Below are 24,233 nucleotides of genomic sequence, written 5' to 3'. Positions count from 1 at the left end.
CAAATGTAACTTAAACAAATACCCAGAAAGCGCATAACTCCACCAACCCATATGTCCCAATTTTATATATCCATCCATCCATCTTCTTCCGCTTATCCGAGGTCGGGTCGTGGGGGCAACAGCCTAAGCAGGGAAACCCAGACTTCCCTTTCCCCAGCCACAAAAAACTAAATCAACCAATGTCATCACTTGTCTTTTATCTCATTTCAGACATTGTCTGAAGATTCAAAGTAAAATCGGCACTTATCTTGAAATAAACGTAGTGAACCCTCTTGTCAGTCACACACACTCTTTGACTCTTTGACTCTTTCGATGGAGGCGGCACAGGGGCCACTAGCAAACACTCGCACCGAAGTTAAGCCAAATAACGTAAACGTAAGGTAATGTAGTAGAAATGATCGATATCACCCACAAAATCTGATTACTGCACTTTTTGAGTTATGTTGTTAACTACTGTAACTAACTAACTGACAGACAAATACATTTGGTCGATTATATGTACCTCCTGGTGGAGGTAATCATAACATCATCAAATCATTGCACTTTTTTGGTCAAATTATGGATCACACACCTTTGGTGAAATGTTTCCTATAAGGTGACCTGAAAGCGGAATATCCCTCACTTTTTGGAGTTTAACAAAATATCCGTATGGCGAACTATAGTGATATTCAACCTAACGATTCATCTCCCCCTGACAGAGTCAAGTCACTGTTTACATGTTCAATGGCCTTACCTCACACAAATAGTTAATAACTGGGCTTGAATCCCAGAAGAATCAAAAACACAAAGACGCTAATATGGCAGACTCAAGGCTAGAGTTTAACTGATGCATTGAAGTTGTTTCATTAAAAAGTATGGACTCAGTTTGGCTTTTTTTAGTGTGAAAGGGATAGGGATATAACGATAAACGGTATAATGATAAACCGCGATAAAACTTCTGACAGTTACTATTACTGTTGTAGATTGAAATGATCTTAAAACAGTGATTGATAACACTTTGATAAACTCACAGCCCGGTGATACTGCTCATTTACTAGAAAATTATAGTCGGGTTAGCTCATTAGCTTGCTTAAATGCTAACATGAAAACAAGAGGCGTTAACGTCTTTCTCCAATAAGAAACAACATGTATAAACACATTCCTGTCTGAGACACTAAACCATTCAATTGTGTACATTAAACCTACAGACTCTGCTATCTTGGACTCAGTAATCGAGCTATACTTTTTATTTATATTTTTATTTAAAACTGAAGAAGATGGACACATTTAAACACTTAAATAAAAATATGTTTCATAAGAAGCCAGAAAAATATTCAATATTCCTTCTACCAATGAAAGTGTATTGTGTGTCATACTATTTTATTCAATAGGGACGGCGTGGCGCAGTGGGAGAGTGGCCGTGCGCAACCCAAGGGTCACTGGTTCAAATCCCACCTAGAACCAACCTCGTCACGTCCGTTGTGTCCTGAGCAAGACACTTCACCCTTGCTCCTGATGGGTGCTGGTTGGCGCCTTGCATGGCAGCTCCCTCCATCAGCGTGTGAATGTGTGTGTGAATGGGTAAATGTGGAAGTAGTGTCAAAGCGCTTTGAGTACCTTGAAGGTAGAAAAGCGCTATACAAGTACAACCCATTTATTTATTTAATTGTTTAAATAAAACCTGGTTCAAAGATTTAAATGTGTGTATAAGTATTTTTTTAACACATTCAATAATAATAATAACCATGATCATTGTGGTCACAATAACCGTGATATGAAATTTTAATATTGTTACATCTCTAGGATGAGACAATGCTGGATGTTAAAGTAAGTTCTTAGTTCTGGTTACAGCCCCATAAACACATGGATATGTGGGAGGTTAAAAGCAACATATCAATAATGGCACTACCGCCATATTGAGATCTTATCATATCCTGAGGTAATCTGACATTCCCAGCCTTATGTTTGTGAGTAATATAATTTAACTATAAAAGATGGACTGCCAGGCCCTTCCTCCCAATAGTAAAAAAAAGTCCTAAATCCAAATGGTGATCCAGATCACCCCCAAAATGTAATCACTTGCTACTGATGCAAGGATGGGCAAACTATGGCTGGAGGGCCACATCCGGCCTGTTGGTCTTTTTAATCCGGCCCACCAATTATTACAACAGAATTGAGCAAAGATCTTTTTTGAAAATTGCCACAAGAAAACTGATACTAGACTTTGACGCACTGGCAAAAAAGGGTGATCAACACAATGCCCCCACTGAAGGCAAATGCAAGTGTTAACCCTGTAAAATCATTGTAATGTTTCTTTGATGTTCTGGTATGATATTATTGAAAATGTATGTATTATAATTAAATAGCCCATGTTTGAGAAGTTTACTCTTAGTTGCAACAGATATGATATGCTTTGAAATGCATCATGTGCTCGCCCGGCCTGTCCGTCAAATTTTAAGTCAATGTGGCCCCTGAGCCAAAAAGTTTGACCACCACTGTCCTAATGTAATTTCTGACATTTCCTGAAATTTTTATCAGAATGTACCCTTAACTTTTTGAGCTACCTATAGTTGAAGGAAATAAAAGGAGTGAAGCCTCTTGTCATTCATTTACTCTCTTTGTCACTGTGGGTGGAAGTGCGCACACACACAGAGGCTGAGACTTATAACGTAAACTTAAGGTAACGTAGTAGATAAGATCCAGATCAGCCCCAAAATGTAATGACTTGTTCCTTATCCCATTTTGGACATTTCATGAAAGTTTGATTAAAAGCTGCCCATAATTGTTCTCGCTATCTACAGCGGAATAAAAGAAAGGGGGCGAACCCCCTTGTCAGTTATACACTATCTTTGTCTCTGCAGAGCCAGTAGCATACACACACAGAGGTTGAAACCCATATCGTAACCATAATGTAACATCGTAGAAATGGTGCGGATCGGCCCCAAAATGTAATCAATTGTTTCTGATTCCATCTTGGAAAGTTTCATCCAAATCTACCCACAAGTCTTTTGAGTTATTTTGCAGACTAACTGACAGAGAGGCAAACCCTAGCAATCCTTGGTGAAAGTGAATATTACAATTAGAATATTTTAATTCTTAGGCATTATGATAATAACACTAAAAAGTAGTATAATTTCCAATTTAGGAAATCATAAGTCATTTTGGCTTTAATATCATTAAATTCAAAACCCTGTATTTAAAAGTTTTCATTCTGGTCACTGTCAGGTCAGGGTTTTTTCTGATAAGATATTTATCATTGCTTTCTCCTGAAGCAACTGTTCCCATGAACTAACATTATCCCCTCCAAAACAGATTCCCATTGACAACACTCAATGAGGACTTTGTCATGTGCATTACAGCAATTATGGGATTCAGGAAAACAACCACAAACTCAGCAAGCATGTTTTAAAAGGGAATCCAAGGTCAAGCAGCTGAGTCACAACAACTTCTTTACTTAAGTGTGACTCTAACCTCACGTGGTTCCTGGCATGACCTCCCTATCAATACAATCAAACAGGTGAGAGAACCTTAATAGATGCCAAGAACTGCATGCAAAGCTAAAACCATAGAAAAACTTGGTCTAATGTTTACTGTCCCACATGTCAAAGCCCAAACACAAACCAAACGGTCTGTGGACGCCACACAATGTCTAACTGCACTAAGACACCATAAGGTCTGGTTTACACCTGTATGGGAAAGTTCAAGACAGGCATCAAGAGTCAAACTTGAGAGTTTTATGAAAGAAATTGAGTTATTGCCGTACAGACAGACAGAGCAGTCAGCAGTTTGCCTCTGGCGGCTGCAGCTAGTGAAAGCTGATGTGAACCAGGGGATTCAAATCCGGACAACACATTTGTTAATAAACATAACTACATTATGGTGGTAGTTTGTTTGAACAGGCATGGGAAATTTCTGCAAAAACGTGGCTATCCTCGTTTTTTAACATTGATTTTAACATCAAAATATCACTTCCGCTTTTTTAAATAATATATCAATAAAAATACAATCCAAACAAAATTTGTCAAACGCTTGTTTCAGCCGCAGATACTCGCTGTTCCTTTTGTCCAAACACCGCACTGAGTTGCAGGACGGGGAGACATCCAGCAACACCTAAACAAGCTCGCTAGTTAGATAACCATATAGCAAGCTTACTTGTTGTCGGTTCTGTTTGCTCACCAAGCCACAACTCTGACGGCTGTCCACTTTGTTGCTAATCCCCATTTGAATGATTAAAATCCGAACACTGTTTGTTAAGATCCAGTTGTAGTTCTAGAGCAGGGGTCACCAACCTTTTTGAAACCAAGAGCTACTTCTTGGGTACTGATTAATTCGAAGGGCTACCAGTTTGATACACACTTAAAAAATTGCCAGAAATAGCCAATTTACTCAATTTAACTTTAATAAATAAATATACATATATATATATATATATATATATATATATATATATATATATATATATATAAATGGGTATTTCTGTCCGTCATTCGTCGTACATTTTTTTTCCTTTTACGGAAGGTTTTTTGTAGAGAATAAATGATGACAACAACACTTAATTGAACGGTTTAAAAGAGGAGAAAACAGGAAAAAAAATGAAAATTAAATTTTGAAACATAGTTTATCTTCAATTTCGACTCTTTAAAATTCAACCGAAAAAAAGAAGAGAAAAACTAGCTAATTTGAATCGTTTTGAAAAGATTAAAAAAATAATTTATGGAACCCATCCATCCATCCATTTTCTACCGCTTATTCCATTTAGGAGTCGCGGGGGGCACTGGTGCCTATCTCTAATTTTCCTGATTAAGATTCATTTTAGAATTTTGATGACATGTTTTAAATAGGTTAAAATCCAATCTGCAGTTTGTTAGAATATATGACAAATTGGACCAAGCTATATTTTAAACAAAGACAAATCATTATTTCTTCTAGATTTTCCAGAACAAAAATTTTAAAAGAAATTCAAAAGACTTTGAAATAAGATTTAAATTTGATTCTACGGATTTTCTAGATTTGCCAGAATATTTTTTTTGAATTTTAATCATAAGTTTGAAGAAATATTTCACAAATATTCTTCGTCGAAAAAACAGACGTTAAATAAAGAATTAAATCAAAATGTATTTATTATTCTTTACAGGGCTTCACGGTGGGAGAGGGGTTAGTGCGTCTGCCTCACAATACGAAGTTCCTGCAGTCCTGGGTTCAAATCCAGGCTCGGGATCTTTCTGTGTGGAGTTTGCATGTTCTCCCCGTGACTGCGTGGGTTCCCTCCGGGTACTCCGGCTTCCTCCCACTTCCAAAGACATGCACCTGGGGATAGGTTGATTGGCAACACTAAATTGGCCCTAGTGTGTGAATGTGAGTGTGAATGTTGTCTGTCTCTCTGTGTTGGCCCTGCGATGAGGTGGCGACTTGCCCAGGGTGTAACCTGCCTTCCGCCCGATTGTAGCTGAGATAGGCGCCAGCGCCCCCCGCGACCCCGAAAGGGAATAAGCGGTAGAAAATGGATGGATGGATATTATTCTTTACAATAAAAAAAATTAATTTACTTGAACATTGATTTAAATTGTCAGGAAAGAAGAGGAAGGAATTTAAAAGGTAAAAAGGTATATGTGTTTAAAAATCCTAAAATCATTTTTAAGGTTGTATTTTTTTCTCTAAAATTGTCTGTCTGAAAGTTAGAAGAAGCAAAGAAAAAAAAATTGATTTATTTAAACAAGTGAAGACCAAGTCTTTAAAATATTTTCTTCGATTTTCAAATTCTATTTGAGTTTTGTCTCTCTTAGAATTAAAAATGTCGAGCAAAGCGAGACCAGCTTGCTAGTAAATAAATAAAATTTAAAAAATAGAGGCAGCTCACTGGTAAGTGCTGCTATTTGAGCTATTTTTAAAACAGGCCCGCAGGCGATTCATCTGGTCCTTACGGGCGACCTGGTGCCCGCGGGCACCGCGTTGGTGACCCCTGTTCTAGAGTATGCTTTAGTATCCGGTGAGAAAGTATATTGTTTACATGACGGAGTGTAAACAGAGGTCACTAAACCGGAAGTATATCACCCGAGGGGGCGTGGCTACAGGATAGAGTTGCCAAATGAGAAACGTTTTCTACATTCTTTGCATGCATGTTATAGAATTTTTGTATTACATTTTCAATGACAGTACCATATTATTCAGACTGTAAGTCGCAGTTTTTTTCATAAATTGGCCGGGGGTGCGATTTATACTCAGGAGCGACTTATGTGTGAAATTATTAACACATTACCGTAAAATATCAAATAATATTATTTAGCTCATCCACGTAAGAGACTAGACGTATAAGATTTCATCAGATTTAGCAATTAGGAGTGACAGATTGTTTGGTAAACGTATAGCATGTTCTAAATGTTATAGTTATTTGAATGACTCTTAACATAATATGTTATGTTAACATGCCAGGCACCTTCTCAGTTGGTTATTTATGTGTCATATAACGTACACTTATTCAGCCTGTTGTTCACTATTCTTTATTTATTTTAAATTGCCTTTCAAATGTCTATTCTTGGTGTTGGGTTTTATCTAATAAATTTCCCTAAAAATGCGACTTATACTCCCGTGCGACTTATATATGTTTTTTTCCTTTATTGTGCATTTTCAGCAGGTGCGACTTATAATCCGAAAAATACGGTAATGTTAGTAAATTATTTAGTTAAAAAAAAGCTAAAAAGGCTGTGATACATTACATTGCAAGTGTCAAAATAAAGCCAAAACAGGTTGGAAGATGACAATAAATCTAAAAGGTAAAATAAAGTGTATAAATGCACCTAATTGCAGAAAATGTCTTGATTTTTGAAATGGTCTTATAGGGTTTGTGTGGCATCACTTTGTGCTAATAGAGTTGTTTCTCATTTTTTCCATAATGTTCCTTTTTTTTCTCAAATAGTGCTAACATCCCTGATTGAAGCATTTACTTCCTTTGCTGTAAATGAATTCCCAAAATAAACATACATGATTGGTTTGCTAATTTGATCAATGTCCTTAGGATGTAGTTTTGAGAAAACATCGTACTAGTAGCAAACACAAAAGGACATATTTTCAGACATTATTTTATGCAGAATTTGGGACTTTCATTCTCCACTTTGTGCACCCTTTTTGTCAGGCAAATCTTTATTTTTGTCTGAAGCACGGACAATTAACACAGTAACTATTTAAAAGTTCAAATGTCACCATAAATCGTTGCAATATTTCAATTAAGGTGTTTACTTCACAGCAGCTGTTTCTGTGCGCACTCACTAAATGGCCTGGTGTAGGAGATCGGGAATCTTTGAGTCCTGCAGAGCCGGGAACATCCAAAAGAGGCCATTTCATCTGCAGGTACTGTGGGTGAGAGTAACAATAGCAGATTAAAGGAAAGGCACGCATCTTATTGCAAGACTAGCACACAGAAATATTAGATGCAATAATGTGGCTTTTGTGAAACTGTCTCAATTGATTTGCCTTTCTGTGCCTCTTCCTTCAGTACTAGTATTTTCCAAACATATCGAAGTTATCAAGGTTTTGTAATTGTTTGTGTTCAGTCATGCTGAACACCTAGCCACAGAGAAAGAGCTCTCTTCTCATGTATTTTTTTTTCTACTTGGCTTTTGATTTATTGCTCAATGCAACAAGCTGAACACTTTCTGTCCTCCAGCAATCGAGTTAGCATGAAGCCAGAATTTGAAAAGCATGTCTCAACCATCTGGTTTATCAATCACTTTAAATACCACTTACAGCAGTTTGTCATGCATGTTGTGGATTTTTTCCCTGGGAAAATTTCAAATTAATTCTATGGTAAGTTGTTCTCGGCTCATCCATGGCCATGTACTAAGAAGAGGGTATCAAAGTGCACGTTTTCTTTTAATTCTGTCAATATTTGTGCTAATGGATCTCTGAGTACCAACAGCATGAAATTGGATTAGACGTGACAATTTAGAGCAGGGCTGTATAACTGGCGGCCCAGCAGCCAAATCCAGCCATGGCATGACACCATATTCCCCGAGTTTAGTTCAAAACTTGGGAGACAAGCAATTTTGAAGCAAATGCCTAAAAACACCAGAGTGCTCCTGTTGTATAGAGGACCTTGGACCAATGTAAACACATTGGTAAATCCTTGCATTGATATTTTTACCTTGCTCGCAAACAAAGGACACTGGAAGCCAAACGTGTGATTTAAATAATTGAGGCATTCTTAAAGGTACCCCTTTAAGTACTCTTTATCCTTTTCAGCAATTACATTTGTTTTGGTGATGTGATTTATGTCACTGAGGTGTTGCTGTAGCATGTTTATTTCATTTACAGTCTTTTGTTCAACGTCTTCAGTTATACTGGTAGTGTTATTTAAGGTTTCATTTTAAGTCCTCCCCTTTTTCATAATTTGGTCTATTCAACTGGTTGTCCGCAAGTTCAGTTGAAAAAACTTCAGAGACTAACATTTTTGTACCAGATTCCAAAAATACTAGCGTGCTGTCACAGACATGACTATCATTTTTGCACAAGGTTCTTAAAACAGCCACTGTAACTCCCACAAAATAAATACACTAAAATCAAATGTAGAGAATGCTGATTCCCTGGAATATACAAAATAGTGCATTTCTGGAAATGTGGCCTTCAAAACAATTTAGTTGAATATCCCTGCCTTAGAGGTATTCAATGACAAGGCCAGTAAAAAAATATCTGCAAAGTTGGTGCAGGATAAATGATGACAAACAAGCTAGCTGGAGGAGTCATGCTTTCACGTTTGGAATTTCAAAACGCTATTCATCACTCTAGTTTGTAAGGAGGAAGGAAGCTTGGATGGCTGTGGGTTAAAAATGGAAAAAGCATTATAGCAGGGGGAGAAAAGAGAGAAGAGGTAGAAAAAACATTTTCAGGAATGAGTTTGTCGGGCAGGCGGAGGGTATTGTTTCCTGACAGCTGGGGTCCAACAGAGTATCGGGGAAGGGGGAAGGGAACCCTTTTTCTCTTCAAAAAAGGGGGGAATTTCTTGACATCAGCCCTCCTCACTATACTGTGCAGCCCTGAATTGTAGGTTCCAACTAATGGGCCCAAGTCCATACAACTGTCAGAAGGCAGTCGCTTTTAGAGGCTGCTAGCTCACTATTGAAACTTTCTGCCACTGTGTGCATGGTGCCTAATGAATGCTACACTATGGAGAGAAAATCAAAAACAATACATACAGCTCTCCTCGTCTAATCTGTGTCAATCATGAGGCTTACCACAAATGAAACAAGTGCTATTGTGAGCATTTGTTTGGGCCCAACCCTGCCCACCATGACTCCCTTACCCAATCCATCCCTTTTTTGACAGCTTTCTGCCAAGAATGAGGAGCGTGCCCGCAGGCCCTTTTTTTCCGAGCACCTACCTTTCTTTTAATTGCCACAGTGCCCAAAGGAGCAACTGTTCACACACTTCCTAGTCGCTCACAGTCGCATTTACTACTGGGCCTACAGCAGCATGCCACTCACTAACACATTAGACAAGGTGCAGGGTTATAACGAGAAGTGAGTTGTCTAGAAAACAAGTGACAATAAATTGTGAGGTAGTGAAAATGCGTTGTGCTAAAAAATGTTGGGACAAATTTTTGATTTATAGAGACTAGAATTTAGGGATCTGAGCACTCTTTGAAAAACAAAGATACAAATTGAGGGGGAAAAAGAGGAACATTTCTATCAGCACAAAGTGCTGCCAAGAAAACGTTGAAAGAAAATCTTGAAAAACGAGACTACATTTTCTGCAATTAGGTGCATTTCTACGCTATATTTTACCCATACATTCATTCTTATCTACCAAACTCGTTTGGCTGTCTTTTTGAAACTTAAATTTCCCATGTAATGTACAACATAGTTTTGTTTTTTTAGTAGATTTTTACTTAATTACTAACATTGTTATCATTGAAAATGTCATGTAAAATTATATGACATGCATGCAAGGAACTCAGAAAACAGTTTCCATTTGGCAACTCTATCCTCTAGCCACGCCCCCTCGGGTAATATACTTCCGGTGTTGTGACATCTGTTTACAATCTGTCACGTGAAAAATATTCCTTCTCACTGGCTACTAATGAATGCTCTAGAACAGGGGTACCCAAACTTTTTGACTCGTGGTCCGCATTGGGTTGAAAAAACTTGGCTGGGGGCTGGTGTGTGTGTGTGCGGCTAGGAGACCCCGAGAGTAACAAGCGGTAGAAAATAGATTAGAAAGGACACATTTTTTTAAAATGAGACTTCCCACGGCACAGATTTAGAACGCTGGTGGGCCGCATTTGGCCCGCCAAGCCGTAGTTTGGGGACCCCTGCTCTAGAAAGACAAGTGGTTCGGAAAAACATTGTTCGGATTGTAATCATCCAATAAAGATTAGCAGAAAAGTGGTCAGCCGTCAACGTTGTGGGTCGCAGAGCAAACTGTGGCGACAACACGTAAGCTATCTAGATGGTTAGTTATCCAGCACGCTTGGTTCGGTGCTCCTGATTGTTTCCCTGTCCTGCAACCCAGAGCGGTGTTTAGGCAAAAGGCACAGCGACTACCTGCGGCTGAAGCAAGCATTGAAAAATTTGGTTTGGATCATATTTTTACTGACATTTCACAAAAAAAAAAAATGCAGAAGTGATATTTAGACATGAAAATTAAAGTTTAAAAACCAAGACTTCCACATTTTGGCAGACATTTTACATGCCTGAGAATTAAAACACATTTTATTTTTATCACATACAACTGGAATGGACATATGGTTGAGCTCCATAGACATGTCTGGTTCAGCATAGGAGCTGGAAGCATCGCTGTATAGACTCGGACAGACAACTGAAAGAAATTTGCTTCTGAATTCTCTCATTGTCTTCCAGCTTTGCCTGCAGCCTCCAACATTCAGAATAGACATCAGTCAATGTGCTACTTTAACAGGACCCAAATGTGACAAAGGTGGCAAAGATGCCACTGATTTTTTTCCAGAAAGGCAACGCTGGAGCCCTTTGGCTTTTTGAAGAGAAAATACAACATATGTTCTGGGGCATGTGGCCTGCCAGAGTTGGGTTGTAATTGTTCCACTGCTCTGGTAGTACTGAAAAACTTAGCCAACAGTCTTTGTCATCTCTGAAATGTGCAGTGCCATACTCTAGGCCAACATCACAGTGTAGAAAAAAGACAGATGTCAGGACTTTAGCTGTCAAACTCAGCCACACACTCTGCCAGAGGGACAGTGCAATCTTTGCAAGCAACTAACCTCATATTTCATGGAGAAACCTTCTATTTTAATGTCAAAATCACACACATTTTTAGAATGCAATCAAAAATCGTATACAAAACTACAATAGGAGTTTAAAAGCTTTCGGTGCTTGCGGCTCAAATCCAATCAGACAAAGTCAAAGAGCAAATAAAAGAGTGAATGTGTGCAAAGTGGCGGCTCAAACGAGGCCCCACGCTTGTGAAATGGCTTCGCCTAACTTGCAGTGAATAGCATAGCAGCAGGAATGCCTTCACGGATCGCTCCAGCAGATAATGTCAATCACCTACTGTGTGGCGAACCCCTCCCCATTGTTTTCTTTTAGCCCCCAACAGAAAACAAATGGGCCACACAGCTTGCTGTTTGGCTGAGGTGTTAATTACCATTCCCTGCCCATATGAACAGCAGCTCCAGACAATAGTCCTGTCAGGCCCCGACACAACAGTCCCTCCCTGGTTTGCTCTGCTGATATCACCTGCTTATGCACGGCTATTGCCACCCCAAGCTGATCTATGCATGAAACACAATTAAAGCTTTCATGACAAAGAAACTGTGATGAGTAGCCCCCGCCTTGTCTCCAAGTTTGCATTAAGACTCATTGTTTGCCAACATTAGCGGCAATTACATTGACAATTCTTAAGCAAACCTCGGCAGTCATTGTGCTAATTAGTGTGTAATTGATGGGGAAACGACAAGCAGCTCATCTGGTCAGGCCTGCAAAGCCCTATTGGGCCACAGCAACATTTTGAATGGCCACCAGACCCTCTTATCCCGTCACCATGAAGTAAGTAGATTAGTTGAGGAGGAAGCCATTTATTAAGGCTATCTACAAAGACGATACAAAAAGACAGAAACAACAAACAAATTTAGAAGGCGGAGTAGAAACTAAGCCTATTCTGTCAACATAAACATGTCATGTAAACATTGTTGTGCATTTTGGCTTCCCTTCAATTGCATTGACTCTTTTACTACATGTGCCAAATTATATGGCTCTTTTTCTTTCGAGGCCCCGTAATAATAACCCTGACAAGCCCATGGAACTCTGTCGGAGATAGCATCCTGCTAATGGCTACCACATTTGAAGTGCCCATTGGCCTATTGAGGAATGAAGTTAAGTGACTATGTCAGGGACATTCCCTCGGTTTGCCGGGCCTCTATTGTGACCTGCTTGGTCGTTCTGCACTCTTATTCACAGCCAGTAAAAAAAATGGGTCAAAGGTCAGACATCCAGAGTGCTGTGGTTTCTATGGTAACATGGCCTATTAGGGCCAGGCTCATTGGCCTCTTAACATGCTCTTGTACACAAAAGAACTATTAGGGAGAGAGGAGAGTGAAGAGGGGAGGCAGTGCGAGGGAGGTCCTAACGACACAGCTTCAAGGTTTTTCCGAGATTTCTAAGGTGGATACAATCTATCCGCTTGCACCTCAGACATCTTTAGATGAGTTCAGAATATTAGGAGGAAACAATGTTTGTTGTAACAGTAAACAGCAGTGTCATATGTCCTAACTATTACACAAAAGAAATGTGTGAGGTACTTACACATATTCCAAACTGGCTCGCAGGTTGATTATTTTGTAATTTACTGTTGTTTCAGTAATAAAACAGCACGACCAAAATACAAGGCCAATATAAACCCAACCCCAAAAAGAGCTTCTTTAACACTGTAACCCAGTGAGTTAGAATTTCTGCAACTCAAGCAACTTCTGCAGGATTTTTTTTTTTTCCTTTTGCATGACACAATCCTGAGTTATTGCTTCCTGTATCCACAGCTTTAGCGTGGTACCTCGGAGCTCACATGTGCTTTTAAACCCAGCAGCGACTCTAACTAGCTGACTTTCAGATCATTTAACTCACATGTAATTACAGCAAAGATATTTACCTGGAGTTTAAGCGAGGAATAAGTGAGTTATTGTGTTAAGGAGCGCAGCGACCAGCCATGTAGAGCTAACTGCATACCTTAAGAAGGTAATTATGCATCTGGTATGAGCAAGGCCATCTCATAAAGAAAGAGGAGCGTGTAAAGCTGTTCAAGTCAATTATAAGAAGTTAGTTATGTGGTTTCTTATACCTGAAAAATCTGGTTTCAATTGTCAGCAACACTGCTCGGTGTCAGCGTGCTCTCATGTCAAGACAGGCTACACCTTCAGTGTCAGAGGTGTCGTCACTTTTTGTATCCTGTGGCTTTGTTTGTCTAGTTCCACAGGAACACAACTTTTTATTGTTCAGGGAGTAGGCTCGTTGCATTGAAATTCACAGCCGTAAATGTCTGTATAATTAACTCCAGAGCACAAGGTGGTTAGCAGCATCTCGGCTGGAGGTTTATATCGAAGCTCCACTTAGGCCCCGTTTACACTACGCTGGATAAGGTTATCCAAGGTAAATCACACCTAACCTTATCTGTGTCCACACACAACAATGCCACCTTTAATACCCCTGTCCCCCTCCGTCCACCGGAGCAATGTGACCTAGTACGCATGCACGGAAAATGCTCACATCATAGTTATCTCCAGTGTTGCTTTGTGTGCAAGTTCTTAAATGTAACTTATCTGAACAATATCCAGTGTTGTGGTGTTTCAATTAACTGGAATCCAGTGTGCTGTGGGACCCTATTGTTGTGAGTCCCACCTGAGCCATCATAAATTAATCAAATCTTTATTAGACACGTAATCAATGTGATAATGAACATTTAACATTAATTAAACTGGGGATCTAGATATCTGGTCAGGACACTCCTCACTGTTTTGCCGTCACCTTTATTGTCCATTCATTTTTGGTGACTTTATGTACACCGGACCGAGACGTTGAGTCCGCGACATACATAGCGGAGAATAACTAATACAGTCTGCTTTACCGTTTTCCTCTATGGCCAGGTAATGAAAATAACACGCTATCTTTTTTCTCACATTCAAGGAGCTCGCATTCTCGTTCTCTCTTTTGACAAATGGACAAAGTTTTTCGGTAAGTACAAACACAGCTGACCCGGCCGGACATTGGAAAGTTCTCTTGCCGTCTGAGAAGTGTTGTATCCCAAATAGCTCCAATCGCTTTCTCTTAAGGTATTCATGTTTTATTTTTTATTTCCACAAGCGTCTGTACATTTAGAAGAAGGAGAAACACGGACATGTCTGGATGACTGGTCTTCATATTTCCAGTGTTTACCTAGAACCATTTTATTATGAAGCTGGCTGTGTTGCGCTCTGATTTCACTTCCTGTGTGGGTGTGGTCTTTCTGGCATCACTTCCTCTCCAAATTCACTTTGTAAACCATCAATGAGTCCATACAAAGCCAAGTGCCGGAGATTCAAGAATTACATGGCTTATTGACCCGTGTAAAAATTGTCCGAGGAAGGGGACTTTAAACGCTGGTTTTGTGTGGCTGACAGGGGGTTTAGGCTAAATAATTATTCGTTTAAGAGGTTAAACGACTAAGTGTAGAAATGGCCTTACAATATCGTATGAGTGTGCGCTTTCAAGTCGACGCCGGTGACCCACAAGTGAGAACTTTTAATTTTAAACTGAACCCAGACTGATATAATGCAGAGTTTCCTGCCGAGGCATTAGAGGTAATGATAAGCCCCCCTCACACTGAACAGAGTAAATACCACAGCGAAGTGATCATTCCGCAAGCCCACAGCCCCCATCTTAGGTTTTTTTCTGACGGAGGACAGTAGGTGATTTTTCTTGGCTCTTCTTTCAAGTAAACTTCCGTAAAAGAGAGTCGTTGAAACAAATCAGGCAAGGCAGTGTTGACCGAAGCAGTGAGGTGGGCAAACGTGGGTGTAGTAAAGGCAAAATTGTGAAGTAAAAAAAACACACCTAAATTAAACACATTTGTTTCTGCTCGCACATACCACAAGTCTTATGAAAACAGAGGGCTGATTGTGTTCACTCTGCTAGTCCACCCCCCACTCCCCTCCACTCTTCACCACCACCTAACACCACCCAGCTTCCCCAATCGCCCCCCACGCCACCCCCTGTCCCGAGCGGGAGCCCCTCCCCCCACACACAGCTGCCTGCAGATGCCTCCTGTGTTTGCTCTGCGAGTGCGAGCACAAATCTCCAGGCCCACAGACTTCAGGGCCCTGCCTCATCTCACATTTTACTACCTGACATCCCTAACACCCCACTGCTAACCTCTGCTGTCTGCCTGCTGCCCACCACCTGCACGCCAGCTCTGTCCCACTCAAACACACACCACAAGTATACGCTCAAGTCCTTGGACATTGTTCACTTTGGAATATTCCGGCACAAATAGAAGAATATGTTTAAGAAATTTACAGTACATTCACAGCTGCTGCAAAATAAATCATCCAGTCACAGTCAAGTTGTAATTCATTTAGACTAAATAATAGCAAAGAAAATATGATGTCCTGAAGTTTTTTTGACATAGAATTGAATTTTTTTTCTCTCATAGCATAAATCCATTCTTCCACAGTTCAACGCGGCACCCGACCTACTACCGTGACATTCCCCAGAGTTAGCTATGCGTATTGTCAGCAGATTGCAGGGAGTGCTGGATAGCTGCCAAGCATTTTTTAAACCTCAAACATTTGTTAAGTCCTCGCTTGCAATTTAGAGGCTTCGTTTTCGTCATGCTGCGCGTATGATATTCAGCGTTGAATCACGTCGGAGCAATACATGGCTGTACATTTAATGCGTCCGCCTTGTGAAAACAGTTGCCGCTAAAAGTTAAGTTTTGCATCATTTTCTTTCGTCAGAATAAATAAAAGCAAAGCTACAGGATGTAAAATGTAAGGCATTTATTTACCAAGGCATTATTTAGGCCTGGGCCCATATTAAATTCTGCTCGACAATATATTGACCTACAAATTACTGCCGATAAACAATATTATTGCCATTATTTTTTGAGACCAAATTAACCACACGTGAAATAATACATAATAATAATGCAAGTATACCCTTTCAAATGCTATACACTTGTATTTTGGGTGTATTTTAACATTGGAATTGGAGTGTCATCTTTTAAGTATTCAAGTTAAATAAAACAACAACAAAAAAAAATACCATGTTAACAGAATTTTGCAATTTAATAAAAATCACAACCAAAAAAAACAAACTAGGTTTTGTCTCTGTGAAGGAGGGTGTAGGGGACCCTCAAGTATACACTACCAACACAATAAATAAAATGGCTAGATAAAGTTATTGTGACTAAAGTTATCACAGTTATTATTACTGCAGTATTTAAAGAGTACTTGTATACACACTAAACTGTTTTATACTTTCTTGACAAAAGAAACATCAGATATTGTTCTAGCTCCATAAAAAACATATATTTTTGACATCTGTGTTTAAATATGTTTAAATATGTTTATCTTTTTCCATTTTAATTTGTAAACATTTTAGGATTTTAATAAATGGAAATTGGTCGGTTAGTTCGTTTCACTTCCGGTTTATGTGACGTCACAAAAGTTCACTTCATGTTGAACATACGTACGTATGTACGTCTATTTCAACTGGAAACTGTCGACTATATATCGACGACTTTATGTAAAGACAGCATAGCCTTTTAATTCAATGTGAATATTGTAGCTTAGTTGTTTGGACCAGTGATTCTCAAACTGTGGTACAAATACCACTAGTGGTAGGCAGGCCCTAATTTAGTGGTAAGCCAAAAAAAAAAAACTTAATTAGATATAGTAATGTAACACTTTTATTCTCCTATATTCAAACATAATGTGACTGTTTAAACTATGTGTAATATTATAACACACTTGCTAAATAAAACCTCTGCCCTGTTCCTAATGAATACTTAGGCCTACTACTTGGTACTTAGTGGAAAAAAGTTTGAGAACCACTGGTTTGGACAGTAATGTATCCAAGTTTAGAGTATGACGTTTCTTAATGGGAAAATACATTGTCTCTTGTTTATGTTACCATTTAAAGGCCTACTGAAATGAGATTGTCTTATTTAAACGGGGATAGCAGGTCCAGTCTATGTTTCATACTTGATCATTTTGCGATATTTCCATATTTTTGCTGAAAGGATTTAGTAGAGAACATCGACGATAAAGTTTGCAACTTTTGGTCGGCAACAGAAAAGCTCTGCCTTTACCGGATGTCGCAGACGATGACGTCACCCCTTGAGGGCTCCTCACATCCTCACATTGTTTTAAATGGGAGCCTCCAACAAAAAGAGCTATTCGGACCGACAAAACGACAATTTTCCCATTTAATTTGAGCGAGGATGAAAGATTTGTGTTTGAGGATATTGATAGCGACGGACTACGAAAAGAAAAAAAAAATCAAGTTAAAAATAAAAAACGCGATTGCATTGGGACGGATTCAGATGTTTTTAGACACATTTACTAGAATAATTCTAGGAAATCCCTTATCTTTCTATTGTGTTGCTAGTGTTTTAGTGAGTTTAATTGTACCTGATAGTCGGAAGGGTGTGTCCACGGGTGTCTTGAGGTTAGTGTCTGAGGGAAGTCGACGGCAGCTGTATGGACGACACAAGCTCAGCTGATCTCCAGTAAGTGGCGACTTTTTACCACAATTTTTCTCACCGAAAACTGCTAGTTGACATTTGGTCGGGATCCATGTTCGCTTGACCGCTCTGATCCATAGGAAAGCTTCACCTCCGGGAATTTTAAACAAGGAATCACCGTGTGTTTGTGTGGCTAAAGGCTAAAGTTTCCCAACTCCATCTTTCTACTTTGACTTCTCCATTATTAATTGAACAAATTGCAAAATATTCAGCAACACAGATGTCCAAAATACTGTGTAATTATGCGGTTAAAGCAAACGACTTTGAGCCGTGTGTGTGCGCAGCGCTAATATTTCCTAACAGTCCGTGACGTCACGCGTACATGTCATCATTCCGCGACGTTTTCAACAAACTCCCGGGAAATTTAAAATTGCTATTTAGTAAACTACAAAGGCCGTATTGGCATGTGTTGCAATGTTAATATTTTATTATTGATATATAAACTATCAGACTGCGTGGTCGGTCGTAGTGGGTTTCAGTAGGCCTTTAAGCTGGTTAGCAAGCTAACACTAGTCCTTCCCTAAGTTTATCAATGTGCAGTTGTCAATCACAGTTTTTCCGTCCAACCATCCATTTCCTATTGCTTGACTCTTTCGGAGTCACGTGGGGGCTGGAGCCTATCCCAACTGCACTCAGGCGGACAGCAAAGTACATCCTGTACTAGTCGCCCCCACATCACAGGGCCAACATATACACCGACAACATTCAGACTCGCATTCACACACTAGAGCCAATTCAGTGTTGCCAATCAGCCTATCTCTAGTTGCATGTATTTGGGAGTGGGGGGAACCAGAGCCAGAGGGAACCCGCACAGTCACACGGAGAACATGCAAACTCCACACTGAAAGACCTCAGAATTTAATCCAGGACCTTCTTGCTGTGAGGCACGGGCGCTAACCCCTGCCCCTCCGTGCTGCCTTCACGGTTTTCTGATCCTTTTAATTTAATACGGTAATGCAGAGTTTTATAGCAGTTATCAGTACTATTCATGTGCATGTAGTACAATCGCCTGCAGTGGCTGTTAAGATTGACTGGTCTGTCTGTTGCAGCCGAAGAATGCGTGTGTGTGGCGATTACTGACGCTAAAAAAGTTACCCTCTCATTTATTTTTCGGTTATTGACTTCTTAAATATCAGCCCAGGGCCCCAGGCTTAGCATTATTTAGTAATGTTATATTGTTGTCTTTATTCTCTTTTTTACCCTCATAAAATTGCTACGCATAATGACAATATATAGTGTCAATACCTGATAGGCTTACAGATATTTAATTTTAATTACCATCAATTGAAATATGTCTCCTCTCAACAAACCACGTGTCTCGAACTCAATTTACCTGGGGGCAGCTGATGGTACCATCTGAGTGAGGCTGGGCTTTACAAAGTATTCAGTTCAGAATCATGTTTTAACCTTGTGACTAAATGTGTTCACTACTACTGCCAGCAGTGACCCTGAGTTATGGTAGACCTTAAAATAAATCTGCACTTTTTTTTATTTTGCCTTTGCCTTTACCATGGTTCCACTTTAAGTTATTATCAAAGTCTAATTTGATTTGAGGGACGGCGTGGCGCAGTGGAAAAGTGGCCGTGCGCAACCCGAGGGTCCCTGGTTCAATCCCCACCTAGTACCGTCACGTCTGTTGTGTCCTGAGCAAGACACTTCACCCTTGCTCCTGATGGGTGCTGGTTAGCTCCTTGCATGGCAGCTCCCTCCATCAGTGTGTGAATGGGTAAATGTGGAAGTAGTGTCAAAGCGCTTTCAGTACATTGAAGGTAGAAAAGCGCTCTACAAGTACAACCCATTTATCATTTATTTATTTATTTAAAATTGTATATTTTGACACTGTTGAATTCCCCAGTTGCTCTTTACGTTCAATGTATTTTGCGTTGTAATTTTTGTGTTTGCACCGATTTTGTAGTTACTCTCTAGTGGGATTCAAGATTGCCATAATACATTTAACTATTGGGGTGTGCGGGCCACAATTATACTCAACTATGAAGTTGAGTGGAGAGTCATAAAATATGGGCCCACGGGCCGCAAGTTTAAGACCTCAGCATTAAACACACCAATGACCACTCAAGGCTGAACTTGACATTGCAAATCCAGCTGCTGCAATATTTTAGTTTGGGTACAATCTAATTAGAACGTTAAGGTAATTTTGCTGCAAATATTCCATTTCCACTGACTTTGTTCAGGATAGTCCCTATACAATTACACACAATCCAAGAATGTGCAACAGGAACCAGAAACCAACAATCAAATGTTGACGTCAACATGACTTTCACAGTTTGAACAGAATGCAACTAAGAAGGTTTATCTTTCTTAAAGAGCTGTTTGTGGATGTTCAAATCTGTGCCACAATTGAGCAAACTTTTAACTCGATCCGAACTGCACACTGCTGCAAACAATTAGACTAAACCCAAGAACTGTAAGTGGTTCTGAGCAAGAGATTGAGGGAAAGACAGAGAGAGAGAGAGAGAGAGAGTGAAGGGGGAGTGACCGGAGGAGGAGAGGGGTGCTTGCGCACAATTACAGCAGGGATTTATGGCCTGAGAAACAATTTATAAATCACAGTGCCTGTGCTAATGTGCTCCAGATTGTTCTCCTTGCAGCTGCAATTTTGGTCTGCGTGAAACGGCATAATAAACCTGGCTGGAGGACATGTTTGGGTGGTGGCGGGGCAGGCAGAAGTTGAGATCCTGGGTGGGGGTTTGATGAGGGTTGAGGTTATGTGCTCCCAAACTTTCAGAGGTGTTTTAAACAAAGGAAATATGATGCCTTTTTTTTTTACAACCCGGTACAAATTTTTTCTGAAGTTCGGCTCTGTAAAATTGAGGCTGACAAAGGTAGAGAGAGTCACACAAATATACAGTAAATGTTTAAAATAGATGAAGAATGCAAGATAAAGCATGTTTCTATGGATTATAAATCAGCACAGAAGCTGGATGACAAACATTTTGGAACAACTCCAAACAAGGAAGTGCAACACGTTGCCCAGGTTTGTACTCAAAGTATCAAGCCTCAAATCTAAACCAGATTTCTGACCTCATTTTGAAACTTTACCCTTATTACATTGTAACATAAGTGAAATGAATTCCCCATTATAATAAGAAAAGGCAAATGTTGCAAGCTGATCCCTTCATTGTGGGAGAACGCTGGTGTTGAAGAAGGGATCGGATGTGCCGAGGATAGCCTGGGCTTTTGTGGCCACTCAGCCAACTGGCCCTGAACCTTGGCCTCTAACCCTTCACCCTGGGGGGCAAACAAAGCTCTGAGTGACATCTGAAACTAGACACTCTGTGGAGGGAGAGAGTGTCTGCTCAGGACTCAAATAACCACATTAACCAAAAGATGTGTGGCGCTTTACTTGGTTTTAAATAGGTTTACACCATAAGGTTATTTTGAGGTGGACACCTTTTTCTATCTTGTTTATTAGTCAGCATCGGCATGCTCGTGGAGATGAGATTAAATGAGCCATAATTAACGACTTGGAACAGAGTAGTGTTTGAGAGTGATACACACATCCATACAATTAGGGAATATCAAAATTAATTCCTAAAGCTATGCGGCTAAGGGTCCTGTTCATTGCATTAGAGTTTTGACAATAATAGTATACAATATGGTATTCTGTAAACAAAAACAGAAAAGGTGGTGGTGTGTTAGCGGCCATGTGAATGTGAGCCTCCGTCACCAGAATGCTGAAAGCCACTGTAGTATTTAAATCAGGCAAGAAGGGAGGAAGACTGGGCCAAGCATTCTGGAGCTCAGCTGTGAGGCTCTAAGCCGTTGCCCTAGGGTCTTTGTCCTGCCTTTCAGGGCAAGTCTGAGGTAGTCAAAGAACCTATTCATGGTTGGCGCTCCCCCTGCCAACACACCCATACAGCCCCAGTCAAGTCAGCCGAGAGCTATAGAGCCTCCCCATTTCACACGAGAATCAGGCCTGCCCCTAATGCCTGCTTCAGGGATCTCCAATAGCCAGCCCCTCCAAACCATGTACAAATCAAACAAAAGGGCTCATCTGCCTAGTCCATATCATATAAAACTGATTAGATCTTTTTTTCCTCATGGAGATACTCTAAATTTGAGGTAAAACAGTCACCCACATTTACAATGACTGGGTGTCTGGTCACAGAAATGGCTTGAAGATTATGTCAACAGTAAATGCCCTGCAAACGACTCCTCTTCATCTCACACTTGTAAACTCACTGACAGTACAACCTGAACATGTCACATGATGAAGTGTCTAAACAAAGAAACCTAATCATGCTGATCATCTGAGGCAGGCACCAGGGGAATCTACTAGTGTCTTGTGTTTGAGGAGCACAAGGTCCCTAAACCACAGCCATTGCTTAGAACTAATCAAGAACATTACCTCAACGTTTTGAATTAAGCAGATAAGGTCAGGAAAGAGTGATATAGTCCATCAGACGTTACTGACGTTTATTCAGACAGGATCCACAAGTCCGGTTACAGATAAAGCTGCTACACATTTAGGATGACTTGTGCTTTTGCTTGGCTTTAATCAAATTTGATGCTTGCCAGAACATTGTGACTCTTTAACTAGGACAATTGGTTTATGAGGGTAACTGAGGAAGGAAGAGGGCAACCAGAGGTTGCGGTATTATCAAAGCAACGATCTAACTTTATGAGCCAACTACAAAAATAATAATTATTATTTGTCAGAGCATTAACAAAAAATACTCAGCCTTTTGTACATTAACTTTCTTTAATATTTGTTTTAAGGATCAATGCTTAACTTCAAAGTATTTGACAGGAGTGCCATTGCAATTAAATGTTTGTGTCGAGACTATGGATGCCATTATTTCATACTTTCACAATTTAATAAAGCTTTTTTTAATTTGTTTTAAATATGTAATTGAGATTGTATAACACAAAATTATGGATGCCATTATTTCATACCTTTTAAAATTTAATGTAATTATTTTTAATTAAAAACACATCTCATAACACACAATTACAGATGCCATTATTTCATACCTTCATGACTTAATTTCTTTATTTTTTATTAAAAACAAATTTTATAACACAAAATAATGGATGCCATTATTTTATACGTTCACAATTTAGTTTTACTATTTTTATGTAAAAACTATTTTTTTATATATTGAACACAAAATGATAGTATATTAAGTGTATATGGAAGGTCTTGGTACAGGCTTTGAATACTGTCGTCTTTGTTGTGTTACTTTGTTTTACTGCAAGTTGGGGAATAATACTAATACAACTTGTAGGGCAGAAACTATTTAGAAAATAATCAAACTAACATTTTTTTACACTTTTTGAGATTGCGATTTAATATGTAATTACGTTTTGAGGTACTCTTTACATGTATTTTTCAACAAGCAGTGACTCAATCCGTATTATATAAAACATCAGATTTGTGTAGCATAAATTGTTCTTTCTCATTTATAAAACAAAACAATTTGGCTTGCAGTTTTTTCAGCATTCACCACATCAACTCAAAACACATGTGGTGCAAATACCGGTATATAAGTTAAAGTTAAAGTACCAATGATTGTCTCACACACACACTCGGTCTGGCGAAATTATTCTCTGCATTTGACCCATCACCCTTGATCACCCCCTGGGAGGTGAGAGGAGCAGTGGGCAGCAGCGGTGGCCGCGCCCGGGAATCATTTTGGTGATTTAACCCCCAATTCCAACACTTGATGCTGAGTGCCAAGCAGGGAGGTAATGCGTCCCATTTTTATAGTCTTTGGTATGACTCGGCCGGGGTTTGAACTCACAACCTACAGACAGTAATAAATAACAAACTTTAGAGTAGCTGACAACAATAAGGACAAGTGTACAGAATGCATCATATTAACCGTTAATTGATTTCTGAACCATGCTAATATTTTTTATTGACTATGTAGCCTGAAATTGGCGCTTAAAAGTTAATTTAATGGGGTCATATTATGATTGTTTTGCCCTACATTTAAAACACTTCCTTGTGGTCTACACAACATGTAACAGTGGTTCTTTCATCCAAATTTTTCTTAGAATATATTTTACGGACTATTTTCAAGCTACTTTCTTACCGTCTCTTCAGGATGCGCCGTTATGGGGGAGGTGTTATTTACATGCTTCTGTCTTCTCCCCGTTTGCCATGTTGTAGTTTTAGCGCCTCAGTTTGGAGTCTACTGACATATATAAGTTAAATGCTACTTTGTATTAGAAATGGCAACAGCGAAGGATGCATGTGCATGCACGAGCCAGTCTGCCTCAAAACAAGATAATAGAGAAAAAGAATAAACTCATTGCCCACAGCGTCAGACTACAATGGCAGACTCGCGAAAAGCTCTTAGGGTAAAACCTAATATATGGAGATATGGAAAAACGTCACAAATTTGGCAAATTCCAAACAGCTCAATTGAAGGAAGTATGAAGGAGATTGTTTTATGAATGTATCTGCCAATGCCTCCATGGTTTGATTTCAATTTTTGGGACTTATGCTGAGCCCAAATACACAAAAACAAGGTACAAATAGGTAAGCAATGTTG

At 39.5% G+C, this 24,233-nt stretch overlaps 1 protein-coding gene across 6 annotated transcripts in view; it reads right to left on the bottom strand.

Moving 5' to 3' along the window:
- The window catches only part of tcf7l1b (transcription factor 7 like 1b), a 68,006-nt gene that overhangs the window by 25,158 nt on the left and 18,615 nt on the right, over positions 1 to 24,233 (bottom strand). For 2 of the 6 annotated variants that reach the window (XM_061906732.1, XM_061906734.1), the window contains exon 4: positions 7,213 to 7,326. The exons of 2 other annotated variants lie outside the window; for them this stretch is intronic. In XM_061906732.1, coding sequence (XP_061762716.1) covers positions 7,213 to 7,326 — 114 coding nt within the window. The remainder of the gene's footprint in view (positions 1 to 7,212; positions 7,327 to 24,233) is intronic. 2 more of the 6 variants (XM_061906735.1, XM_061906736.1) reach the window with 1 other exon arrangement.

The sequence above is a fragment of the Nerophis ophidion genome, linkage group LG07, assembly GCF_033978795.1.
Source record: "Nerophis ophidion isolate RoL-2023_Sa linkage group LG07, RoL_Noph_v1.0, whole genome shotgun sequence".
NCBI lineage: Eukaryota > Metazoa > Chordata > Actinopteri > Syngnathiformes > Syngnathidae > Nerophis > Nerophis ophidion.
Note: the sequence above shows the minus strand (reverse complement) of the source record. Positions and strands in the feature narration are given on the sequence as shown.